The sequence below is a fragment of the Cyprinodon variegatus genome, unplaced genomic scaffold, assembly GCF_000732505.1.
Source record: "Cyprinodon variegatus isolate N-32 unplaced genomic scaffold, C_variegatus-1.0 Scaffold253, whole genome shotgun sequence".
In the NCBI taxonomy this organism is placed as follows: domain Eukaryota; kingdom Metazoa; phylum Chordata; class Actinopteri; order Cyprinodontiformes; family Cyprinodontidae; genus Cyprinodon; species Cyprinodon variegatus.
The window spans coordinates 164,958-178,778 of record NW_015150706.1 but is presented as its reverse complement, the minus strand read 5'-3'; the positions used below and the strand labels follow the sequence as shown (position 1 = coordinate 178,778).

Below are 13,821 nucleotides of genomic sequence, written 5' to 3'. Positions count from 1 at the left end.
TTTGTTATTTGACTCAATGAGTTTGTTATTCAGTGCATTTTTGTTGTTTATAACACTTAACTGCAACTTTGGTCTCTCTGAAAAGTACACATATACAATCATCAGAAGTTAAAATGAAACTATGAAACGTTCAAACTTTTTAAAATTGTGCTATTAAACATCCAATACAAACACAAACTTTATTAATATTTTACTTTAGTATCAAGATATCCATGGCATCCCAAAAGCCAGTTTTGAAATAGTTTGCTTTAACAGATTGTTAGGAGCACAGACATCTTAGATATCCATTAAAATGTTCCTAAAAATAGATATACCTTTTAAGGGACATCCAAAATTAAATATTAATCTAACGGCCCAGTACCTCCCCCATTGGTCAGATTCCCAGTTTCAGCATGTGTAAAAATCACTTCCAGCTGTGCAGTCTTTATGTGACCAGGACTTGCACATCCAGCACTGCAGCAACACTTCCCTGGATATTTAACCCTAACCCTACCCAGCTGCAACCCTCCCCAAACTGTCAGAGCTGACAGAACAACATGTGCTAGCTAGGTACGCACATTGTAGCCCATGCTAAAAATTTAACTTTGATGTAAAAAAGGCAATGATTTAATCTACAAAGTTCAAATTAATTTAAATAAACATCAAAAGAGTATGACATTAAACCATGTGAGAAAAATTCCATTCAAACTTAAAAAACGTGAAATTTAGATGATGATCTTGAATGTGTCTTCTGGTGATTTTAGGGGTTAGAGCATGTGCAGTAACAATGTCACCAAGATAGCATGTTTCTGACTGGAAAAAAAGGGACTCCTTGCAACTGTCCCCAGTCTCCCCTCTTGTTTTAGACTAATCTTTTATTTTGTATGGCCTCTTTTTTTGTCAATTGTGTGTGTAATTGCTTGTGTAATTGTGTGGTGGTTGCTACTATACTTATTTCTAAGTATCTTCCTTTGGGGATCAATAAAGTGGAAAGGCATTTACCCTTGAGGATGGACTTAAACACAACTGCTAAAAGATCCCAACATTTTGAGATGTCAGTGTAACTAGAAAGGTCTAGAAATGGTCAGTCCATAGAGTTCAACCCAATCTCATCAGCTCTGAATATTTGTAGAGCATCTAACAGGGTAAAATAATGTTGAATCTGAGCTGTGGATATCTGCAGCCCTTGGCATGTAATAACTATTGCTCAGATTCATTGCCATGCCTTGGCAGATGTATAGTCTTCTGTACTATTTCCATTTTCAGACAGTGTTCTTACTGATGTTCAAAACTTAGGATACATGTTGCTCTAGATTTTATTTAGGGGTATCCATGTTAAAGGGCTAAACATTAATGCTGTCTAAACTTTTCTTTTTTGGTGTTTCCTATTACCTTCATTTCACAGATAGTTAAAATCCCAACAACATTTGACATTTAGGCATGTCATTTAACGAAACAAAACGTTAGGCAACTGCAGGCCACTCTAACTGCTTTTCGTTGGTTATGATGTATTGGCATGCATCTTAAAAATGTGCCGGGTTCCTTGACTTATATTTTTACATCCCTGTTCAAAAATAATATCAGGGAAATTCTATTAAAGCTACAGTGTGTAATAATTACAGGGATATACAGTCAGAAATTTAATATATTATACATAACTATGTTATTTATCATCATCTACGAGCTCAGCCTCTTAACCTTAATATTTGCGTTGCCTTAGAATTCGTTATTTATAATTACATAGGAGCGGGTCTCGCAGCCATGGAGGCAGACATCTTTGCGCTACGGCAGCGCAGAGCCAACAAACTAGCGATTGCGAGATCGCCCATTACGCTCGAAAGTAACTACGGCAAGTTGAGAGAGATGAACTGAGACGGTACTGAACAATAGATGGCAGTATTAAAATTATCTATGTAAACAAACCTCATCACTTGAGAAGGTAGGTGATGCGGACGTCGTGGAAGACATTTTGTCCCGTAACGCTCGCCGAACTGTTGGGGGGGAGAAGCGGTGGGGGGGAGATGTTCATGTTGCTGCGGTCTGCAGTCTGGACGTTAGATGTCGCTGAAAATTATACACTGTAGCTTTAAAATATGATCAACCTACGGAAGCGTATTGCATTCACCGAAGGAAGAAAAAAATCAGACAGCTTATCTCATAATTACGAAATCTGTATCTCGTAATTATGAGTTATTATCTCGTAATTATGAGATCTTTTCTCATAAGAAAAAAGATGTGATCTCATAATTATGAGACAAAATCTCGTAGTTATTATCTCGTAATTACGAGATAGGATCCCGTAATTATAAGATCTTTTCTCATAATTTTATCTTGTAATTTTATCACGTAATTATGAGATCATACATTTTCTCTTATGAGAAAAAATCTCATAATTACGTGATATGATCTCATAATCACGAGATAAAAATCTCATAGTTACTATCTTTACTACTATATTTTTCTTTGGTGACTGTAATACGCTTCCGTATCAACCAACACCAATCATAATAAAGAACTTATTGAAGGTAGGGTTAAATTATATACCATAGCCAGACAGATAATTCTGAATGTATTTTAGAGAAAATTTGTCATGTGTTCCAGTATTTTTATGGTACATTATTTGCAATCCACCATTTTCCTGCAACGTGATTATTTTCTTCAGATCATACTGTAGCCATTCAGGCCCCTGGACCTTATTATAAGCACTCCTGTGCTTTCTCTGCCAACCCGTCTATCTTTACAAGGTTTCGCTCATGGCCTCGATCGGATTTCAGGGTCAATATGTGATAGCCTAAGTGAGGAAATGCTTTGTCTCTAGTTACACTACCTAGTTTAAAGCTGATTACCAAATGACTAACCATATTCCAATGCCATTTGCTGCATGAACAAACTTACTGTCACTATAACACCATTAGCCTTGGTGTCACAGAGAGGTGTTAGTAACAGACTAATAGCGTTTAAAAAAAAATGCACTGCTTGATTTTCCTTGATGATGGGTTTTATCTTTTTTTTTTTACCACAGAGGAGCATTTTTAAAATATGTGAAATAAATGTCCGAAAGAGATTACATTCTGTGACCCATTTTAAATACAGAGGATGATTTTGACACAAACTCAGCTTGATTGCTTGTTCTAATAGAGTCGGGGATTACTATTGAAGACATCAAACCCCAATCAGTATTCTTTTCAAAGAAATTGTTTTTAAATTTGGATTCTCTTGGCAGGAGGACTTCAGATAAGGGCAATAATGCAACTCAAACCTTCGACATGTTTATATCTCATTTCAAGTCTGTCTCACTATATAGAGATTAAAAACTACCATACTGTGTGCAGTGATACTGGTGTTCAGTTAAAGGCTTAAAGGCTCTTGGATTGATACTGAACATGTTTTGTATGAAGGTGACAGATGGCCTAAACTTGTTCTTTGAAACTTCTCCAGGCCAACAACTGGTCTGCAAATAGATAAATCAGAATCCTATTATTCTCTAAAAAAAAAAAACTTTCTAAAGCTCTGACCTTAAGTCTTCAAGAAGGTGTTTGTCTGCTAAGGGGATATATAATTTAAATATAAAGCCAGAATTATGCCAACGACTTGCTGGTGGCAACAAAAAGGGGTTTGTTTGATCTGCAAGATGCAGGGAAATTCAACCGAATATTAGATAGATTAAACAAATATATCTGAGCCTGCATGTCTAGTTTTTAATCTATGATGAGGAAATAGATTGAGTATATACTAAAAAAAATCAGCAAATAAAGTAAAACAAAAGTGAGTGGTTTCAGGTTTTTTGTGGAAAAAAGCAATAAGCAGTTTGGTGAGGTGTGCAAAGCTTAAAAAGACAAACCGAATAAAATTTAAAGCAGCAATGATAAATGAGCAGTTATTACCCAATCAATAAAATCCTACGAAGCTTAGATTATCAGATTACTTGACAGACTATAAAATCATATGAATATTTGTCTGGGAACAATGTGGCTTTTTTAAGAAAGCAAAGAAATGCTTCTCAGCCACAATGTATTGCTTTGTTTCAGTGTTTTTATGAGTTATAAATATAATGTCTAATACTGTGTAGAGGTGAAATGGGAAAATGGAACGAATGCATTTTAATTAGCATTTACACTATCCTGTTACTCCAAACTGGGGCAGCTATTTATAGCTATGCCACTTATGCATAAAAGATCATTCAGACAGAAAAAACTCAACATTTATCATAATCTATAACCTTTGGAACATATTTTTGAAATGGTACAAACAAAGATAGTGTTAACCTGAAATATTACATTTGCAATATAGCATTATGATGTTTTTTGTTTTGTTTTTTTTTTTTATTCTGAGGTACATGTTTATATTTTTTAGTCTGTTTCCCCTTTCCAGGTAGGCTGAGTCTACTAAATTTAACATAATAAACTAGACAAGGTTTGGTTGTCACTTTGCTTATTATTGACACATTATAAAATTCTGGTGGGAATAAAGATTTGACCAGAAGGTGTATTTATTTATGTTTCTTTTGTGGTCATTTAACAAAAAACATTAGACAAAGAATTATAATCAATCATATGCTACTAAAGAAGCCTGCCCAAAAGTGGGCTATAAACATTAATGCACAGAAATAGACTGAAATATAAAGTTATGTAGAATGTAAATAAAATACATTAGAGGTTTATCTACATAACCAACAGTAACAAAATGACACAAAGGTTTACAAGGCACGAAATAACTTTTTAGGAAAAGGAAAACACAAGGTTTAGGGCGATTTCAGTTTGATAAAAGATTTTAATTACTGCAAATAGATAAGAAAAGATCCATTTAATTATATGAATAAATAAATACATATATACACGCATATATACACACATATACATACATAAACATATATATATATACATATATATATATACATAGATATATATACATATATCTATGTATATATACGTATATATATTGTATATATATATATGTGTGTGTGTGTGTATATATCAAACCTAATCCTACATATATGACATAATTTGGACCAGCAGCTGTAATTTTCCTTATTGTTAAGTAAAAATCAAAGACTGTGAGAACCAACCCTAACCCACCGCGGTCTACTTTAAACATTTATTTCTAACAGGCGTTTTCTAACAGGCTGACTAACAACTAGCCTAGAAAGAAAATCTCCACGTTTATCAGAGAAAGCATAAATTCCTTCTCCCTAACCGGCGTCAATACACCGGACGGAACACACTTCCCTCACTGTTCACTCCAAGTGTGTAAAAAAACGTACTAATCATCCCCAGTAAGTCGGGATATAGTCCTAATTTTAAGAGATTTTATTTATTTATTTTTTTAGATCCATGGTGTCGCGTTAAGGTCATTCCGTGGCTGCCTGAGTTCCCCCCTTTGTGTTTACACATCCGGGTTTCCCTGTTTGCAGCCCATTCCCCATTTAGAAGCCATTTTGGACACAGATCAGTAACATGCATGTAAACCCCCGACCGACCTCCCCGACGCAGCGCTGCTACTATTTCAGCGAATAAGCTCAGAAAACAACGTTGAGACGTCCATTCAGACGCTTGGACCGGTCGGTGAAGCCGTTTCCGATGCGAAATGCGGCACCTTATTCTGGACTAACCGCCCGGCAGTCAGTTAATCGCTCCTTTTCTTTGCAACATTGTTGCAGCGTCGCGGCTATTGATACGCGCTGTGGTGGAGGAGGAGGTGGTGGTGGTGGGACCGAGGAGGCCTGTGGTCGGTTTAATCCTGGACTGATGTTTTTAGTCAACCTGAGTTTTAATGTTCGCGAAAGAAAGAGGACGAAATCGCTGTCCTTTATTTAAAGCGGAACATGTCTTTTTCATGGCTGACTTGTTCACTTCTTCTGGGAACTTTATGCGCAGGTAAGCAGCTTTTCTTTTCTTTCTTTTATTAATGGCTGTTATTTAACCGTTTTGTTAAAGGGGAAAAAATAGTGTTAAATTCCGACCCTCGTTTAAACTTTAGTGGCACTGGGATTTAAATCTCTCAGCGTTAATCCTCTTTGACCGCTGTGCTTAAATTTCCCTCTTAAAATGTAGTAACCGCAGTAGGTGTATCTTTATATGTCCCAAAGCTTTAAAAATACTCGTAATTCGATAGTTCTGTGATAAGAAGTTAAAGTAAAACTGTTGCACGCCTTCCCCAACGGTGGCAGGAATAGAAGGCAGCAGCTGCATCAACATCCTGAAACCTCATACACTGAAAAAAGACATTTGGAGGCTATTCAACTTTAATCATTAATGTAGATTTATGATTGGAGAATTCTTTAATTTTAACTACTTTTATTTGGCAATACAGCCAACATTTAAATAGAAATAAACATTTTAAATTAGACTTAAATTAAACTTTTTTTTTTTTTTTTTTTACCTGTTTCATTGCTTCCTGCTTTCATTTTGTACCCATCACTGAATCTTTGCATTTTATTCCTGTGTATAAACCTTCATTGGACCTGTTGGTTGTATTTTTTCACAAGATGCTTTCTTCAACGAGTCGTTTTTACACTCTGATTTCATTTTATTTGGATTCCAGTCCTTGTTTTGACCAGTTTACTCTGAGGAAATATGAGATTTTATTAACCTTAGGCAAACCAAAACAAGTTTTATCAAATTCTCAGCTCATATTTACTCGAGGACATAAAGCCAAATTACTTTGGAGACTTGGGTGGATTTTATGAAATTTCTTCAGATAAGCTGTTGCAAATGCAGGTACTAATTGTTGCCTTAATTAGTACAAATTGGTCCATTGTCTGCACAAAAGTTCTTATAAAAATAACCTGCCCATAAGCTCCCTAAAGTAACCAGGATTAGAAAGGTATGGAATGCCAAAAGGGAGAAAATCACCAACAACCAGATCATCCAGAGTTACAAGAAACAACTAACATAAAATGTCAAAAGAGTGAGAAATATAACATGAATATGTAACTAAAGAATGTGTAGCAGACGGTGCCCAACATGGCTGCCGATGGCATAAAGCTCTCATCCATCTAATATAAATAATTTGGAGGCAGGGAACATTTTCCTAAAGAATTTATGTCACTGAAAGGGTTATCTCTGGTTCAGTTTGATTTCAGGTTTTGATGTTATAATTTAAGGTCTTTATACTTTTATATTGAAGGTAACATTCTCCTGCTATCCTCAATAAGCAAGCAGTGTAGGAGTTTATTTAGGTTTACACAGCTGGCAGCCATGTTGGTGGCTCCATGTGTCATAGTGGTGTTGCTTATTCTCATTGGTTGTTTGGTGTCTAGTAGAGAACATTTGTGCTGTATATTTAAAACATATTTCATGTTTAAAAAATGTTGGGTGGGTAATGATGCTAAAAAAGGAATGTTGTGTGAAAAAAAAATGAGATGCCATATTAAAAAAAAAATGAGATGTACAGATGAAGAACTACAGCATTTTAAATGTCCAGATGGGTTAATGCCCCATCAATTTACTGTAGAAAAAAAAAATATTTTTTTGATCCAAAATAGAAAAATGTTTTAGTTTTAAAACCTCCCATGTTGCTGCAAAATGTTCAATCAACAATATTCATGTTGTCTTTTGTTTTAGTTGCGGTAAATGTTATTGGCCTGACTTGTATTTCTTAGATAAACAAGTTCTTTGCTATTAAAACATATTTTCATCATTTAAAATAAGTAACCCTAACAATATAGAAAGGATTTAGATTTTCAGTTTAAACATAATGTTGAAACTCCAACAGTAAGACAAAATCCAGCTTCTGATGAAAAACAGACTTCACTCAGGTTAACCAAGCAGGTTCACAGAAATAAAAAAAATCCTTGTCTTTAGATGGGTGTGGACTATTATTCAATATCATTTTTTATATCACAATAGAATATTATTTAATTGCAGTGACATGACATTTGTTATATATCAGCACACATTACAGTCTATTATTACAGCGTTTGCCATGGACTGACAACTTGGGCTTTGTGTGGTTTTGTTTTGTAATCATATATTTCAATAAAGTTATATTGGCAGACTCGTATAACTAGGCAAAATTATTGTCATGTGTTTTTACAGGATGCTGCTGTGGGCATTCTTTACCTCATTTCTGAAATCAGGAGATGCATTGAGATATAACTTCTGGTCCTAAACTCAACCCATACAATCATGCTTTGAAAAAGAGTTGTAGCAACAACAAAAAAATCAATGCTTATTGTCCTGCAGCCAGCAGCAGCAAATAAAAAGCATATTTTATTTTTTAAATTACATTTTAAATTATATTGCTCAGCAACATCATTTCCATGCAGAGACTAAACCAATTTTATTTTGGTTCAACTTGTTTATTTTGTGGGTTTATTTTTGTTGCAGCTCTGGGCAGGAATGTGGAAGAAATGCTTCTTTCTGGATTCATTCTTTATTTTTCAGTAAATTAGTGGTATTTGATCAGCACAGGCAGCAGCTGATTCAAGGCTAAACTAATTTTGGATCTGAGGTTACTGTTACACGCCCTTGACACCATGTGAAACTAAGCGTGGAGGATTTTATATTATTTTTTTTCTCTATTATTTGGCTGGTTTATGTGGCCGTTTGCCAAACAGTTCTTTGCCTTATTCCCCAGATGTAAATAAAGTATTCTTCAAATAGTTTTGAACAGGTATGCTTGTAATCAATGTTCTATTTTTTTTTTTAACTGCAGCTGTTGTAGAAGCTGTCTTTGAGTTTTAAATATCTCTGCAGCTTATGCCTTTATGGCTTATGGATCAGGAAATGGAGTAGGTAGGCTATACAGTAAGCTGCTTCTCCAGAATTCATGTTTGTTGTGTAAAAGCCCAGTAAAGTGACAGAGGGGGAGGTGGATTTGGGAGGAGGGTGATGATGTTGTAGTAAAAGTCCTCTTGGATCATGTGACCACGGATATCAGAAATGCCATCTCGGCTCAGTGGAGCATTGAGCATCACTGCTGTTAGTGAGTGTGAGTGAATGCATGTGCTCTGCTGTTAATACCTTTTTTTCCGTCCCTCCTTTGTAATAAGCATGGTGTTTGGTCATTTCATGCATCCACTGTATGATATAATGTCTATTGTGTGCTGCTGGACAGCTAAATGTGTGAATGTGTTTGTGTAAGTGACTGTGTGTGTAATGGGTGGTGGGGGTGAAGTTGGGGGATGGGCAGGCTCCTATAGGCAGGGATTTAAAGAGACAGGCTCTGTTTTTTTCCCCCTCTGAACAAAGATTGAGCCTGAATGTCCAAGCTGTATACTGACCAACCTGCACTACTTGTTATCTGCCTCTTTACTTGGCGTGTTCCCGGTGTGTCCGACATCAAAGCCTATAAGAGCATTAACTAAAGGTTTCCATTGTTGAGTTTGAAGATTGCTGTTGTTACATTTAAGCTGAGGTGAGCAGTAATTCTTTCAGGATAAATGCTATTTAAAAATGGCATCTATTCTTACAAATGCATCAGCACTTTTCCATTTAATGCCTTTAAAAAGTATTCACACCCTCAAACATTTTCACACATGGTCACTTTATAACCCTGAGGTTCAGTGCACTTTACTGTGATTTTAGTAGGGATGGAAATGACACATGAATTGGAAAATTCCCATGTGTCCAATTTTTGACAAACTGTCACAAAGTTTAAAAAAACATTTATATATATTTTTTTGTTTCAGTGGCAGCAATGCGGAGGGGTGGAAAATATTCCATGCTGCTGTCTTTGTTTATTTCCGTCTAAAAATGTGGCTGTGGTTTCCAATAATGACCATTTGAACATCCTGAAATCAATATTGTTCCTAACTGGGTCATAGTCCTACTTCGTTGATGTACCACTCTATGTCAGAATGGTCAGATGTGACCGTGTCCCCCATGAAGTAATCATCTCAGAAGAATGACAGCATTGCATCCACCTGTTTTGCATCTTTTGCAGGCCCGTACTGATCATCATTGCGTGTAGCATCACCTGAGACCACACAGAGTCTTGCACAGATTCTCGAACCTCTTTGGTCATAAAGTTTAGGTGTTTAGTGGTGTCAATCCAAAAATGATTCATTGAATTGGTTACATTTAAAGCAAAATACAAGCGCAAAAAAAAGTAAAGTGCAATATAAAAATACCACAAGACCCACCCCCTCGACACTTTGTCTGTTTTTGTCACCAAAAAGTCCCTTTTGTAGATTTTTTGTGATAGACCACAAAATATTGCACCGTCATAAAAAGGTGTGGAAATAATATATGGAATATTAGGAGTTTCAAAATGTTTTAACTATGAAAACAAAAAGAGAAAAAGTGGCATACATTCAACTCCTTTACTCCCTACAACCCTAAATAAAATGAATATAAACCACTTGCTTTCAAGTAGGATTAAACGATTTTTCCTAAAGAACTAAATTTTGGTTACTTTCAACCAATATTGCCATTTTATTACGATTCAGTTTTTTCATGACCTTGAAAGCTTGCTTGCTCAGCTTGTTCAGAGTCTGGTACTCATCATTCTTCTTCCTCCAAACACGTTTAGTGGAATTATTACGAAAAAGTTCTATTTTGGTCTCATCTGACCAGATGAATTTCTCCCATAATTCCTCTGGATCATCCAAAGGGTCATTGGCAAACTTAAAACAGGCTTTAACATGTGCGTGTTTAAGCAGGGGAACCTTCAGTCCCATTTATGATTTCAAACCATGATGTCTTGCTGTATCACCAACAGTAACCTTGGAAATGGTGGTCCCAGCTCTTTACAGGTCATTGACCAGCTCCTCTTGTTTAGTTCTGTGCTGATTTCTCACCTTTCTTAGGATCATCGAAACTCCACGAGGTGAGATCTTACATGGAGCCCCAGTCCGAGGGAGATTGACAGTCATGTTTAGCTTCTTCAATTTTCTAATGATTGGTCAAACAGTGGACCTTTTTTCACCAAGCTACTTGGCAATTTCCCCATAGCCCCTTCCAGCCTTGTTGAGGTGTACAATTTTGTCTCTAGTGTCTTTGGACAGCTCTTTGGTTTTGACCATGTTAGTAGTTGGATTCTTACTGATTAAAAGGGGAGGACAGGTGTCTTTATGCAGCTAACGACCTCAAACAGGGGCATCTAGTTTGGCATAATAAATGGAGTGGGTGTGGGCTTTTTGAAGGCAAACTAACAGGTCTTTGAGAGCCAGAAGTCTAGCTGATAGGCATGTGTTCAAATACTTATTTGCAGCTGTATCATACAAAGAAATAGTTAAAAAAGTAATTTATTGTGATTTCTGAAATTCTTTTCTAGATTACGTCTCTCACAATGGACATGTACCTAAGATAACAATTTCAGACCGCTCCATCGTTTTTTAAGTGTGAGAACCTGCAAAATAGCAGGGTGTTCGGATACTTGTTTTCTTTGTATATATAGAATGAGGGAGAGAGAGAGAAGTGTCAAAATTCTGGTCAATCGGTATTGTTAGTCGTTTGTTTTGCAATGGTGTTGCAGGGAAATATTTTGATACCGTCCAGCTCCACTTTGTCCATTTTACATAATGGATAAATATTGCAAAGTTCAACGTAACTGTAAACCTATCGTCTGTGACCATCTACAAAAACTGATTGGTTGGGAAAGCGAAGCAGCCAAGAGCCCATTGGTAACTCTGGAGGTGCAGCAGAGATCCATAGCTCTGTAATGATGCGGATCATCAGCTTTAACACAATGTGATTATATATTGACAGGTTTGGATGTTTGCAAATATATCATGATTCGATTTTCCATTCAACTCGTAAATTCCTATGCAAAATCTCCTCATCTGACAGATTTAAATTAAATCGCAAATAAATACAGTTGAACATGATTTTATAATGTTAATTTTCAGGTATTACAGGCATCAAGCATTTCAGTGAAAAATAGCATGATGTGGTTCAGTGTTTTCATTTTATTATTATTCATTCATCTATTAAAGTATCCTTTATCATTTCATAGATGTAATGATGTATTGGTACACCCCTATGACTTAAGTGGGGGGTCTGTCCACATTGTGGTTACTATGCGAGGTCCACAAATCAGTATTTTATGGTAAGAAATAAATAAATATGTTTGCAGTTTTCAAAAACGCATAGGGGAAAAATGTAAACCTGTCAAGAAAGATGTTGTGGTTTAAAGAGATTATAATGTAACCTCGCTGTCTGGATGTTTGTAACTTTAACAGCACAATGGGGTCCTCATAAAGGATTGTTTGGAAGGGTTTGAATACAAAAGTATGCCATACTAAAAAAATAAAAAAATAAAAAAATAAATAAAAAAAAGGTTATATACTCTTAAACTCACAACAGTGAACCTCATGTTTCCACCTGTCACGTGAAGTCCAAGAAACCCATTGATGCTTATGGTAGTTTGCGGAGTATGAAAACCGTTGGAAAACCCAGTAGTAGTAGCTGTAGTAAGTCAATGCATGTTGGGTTTCTATGCAACAGCAGGCATCTCATTGTTTTATAGCTAATTAGATTTGATAATTTCTCTGAGCGTTTAGCTTTTTTTTCTTTTCTGAATAGATCATTTAGTCAATGGGATTATGCTGAGCCAGTATTCAGCAACAATTTCTTAGCCCAGAGGAACTCCCTTTTTTTCCCCTTCTTTTAGCAAAGAACGCTCCCAAAATTGGCTACATGCCAATTAGATGATGGTGTCTGCACCGAGATGTGGTGTTTTTATAACACAATGAATTCCGAGCCATTTGTTGTGCAAGCTTCCCCTTCTGGGGTCAATTCACTGCAATTCATGCTGACCGTGTCCTTCTGTCCACATCAGGGTACAGTCTGGGAGAGGTGGAGACCCGAGAATGTGTGTACTACAACGACAACTGGCGAACAGAGAGGACCAACCAGAGTGGCTTTGAGCGCTGTGAGGGAGAAAAGGACAAGCGGCTGCACTGCTACGCATCCTGGCTCAACTCCTCAGGGACCATCAAGCTGGTGAAGAAAGGCTGCTGGTTGGATGACTTCAACTGCTATGACAGGTTCGGTCAACACATTTTGCGTATTTCTTGTGGGTTTTGTCGAGGTTTGAATGAATAATGAGGGCAGCAGAATCTCCAACATCCGAATCCACATTTGGTCTAACCCAAATTATTGTAGCCCTCATCCTGAAACACTGACAGCAGATTGATAACACATATGGGCTTGATTTCTAATAGGCAATAGCCTCACAAATGTGAGCATTGGCAAATTTCTTCTTTCTTCAAGCTTTGTTGCTTTTGTAGGTTATGGAAAAAATGTTATCTCATAATTTAAGACTTGTTTTAATTTTTGTATTTCTGTACAGTATTTCCACGAAGGTCCTTTTTTAAATTTATTTTTCTTAAACAGAGACACAGCAATTACCAATGTTTCGTAGAAGATAGTATACTGGTTATCCCAGATTACCATTAAGTTCATTATTCGAATGTTGATGCGTTATGCTTCCAAACAGGAATGGCACTTGAAGCTTGCCAGTTGGGGTTTCAAATCAGCATTTCCCTGTTAAGAGAAAGGGGTAGCATTTCTTTAGATTCCTTATCATAAGAGAGACTTAACTTTTCAAGGTGTTCAATGACATCTATATAAATGCAGACTGGAAGAACCACAGTTCTGGTATTATTGGACCATTTAAGACTGTTGATCACTGCAATTTTTAAGAGTGTTTTGGAAAGCTGGGTCAGTCTTTCTCGTGCAACACTCAGCTGGTTTAAACCTTCCCTCCAGGTTAGGTCTCTTTTTGTGTCAGAAGGTAACTTTGCATCAGAGACCCCCAAATTTCACGTGGTGTTCCCAAGGGTCCATCTTAGAACTCCTCCTATTAAATATCTATATTCTCCCTCTAACTCAGACCTTAATAAACAAAAACATAGGTTACCATTAGTGTTGCACCAATACCGATACCAGTATCGGA

The 13,821-nt window shown here is 36.4% G+C and overlaps 1 protein-coding gene across 1 annotated transcript in view; it reads left to right on the top strand.

Annotated features, from left to right (window-relative positions):
* Nucleotides 1-5,417: 5,417 nt before the first annotated feature.
* Nucleotides 5,418-13,821, top strand: part of LOC107089450 (activin receptor type-2B-like) — an 18,898-nt gene continuing 10,494 nt past the window's right edge. Inside the window, exons 1-2 of the mRNA XM_015382235.1 lie at nt 5,418-5,852; nt 12,703-12,910. Of these exons, the coding sequence (XP_015237721.1) occupies nt 5,801-5,852; nt 12,703-12,910 (260 nt within the window). The 5' untranslated portion in view covers nt 5,418-5,800. The remainder of the gene's footprint in view (nt 5,853-12,702; nt 12,911-13,821) is intronic.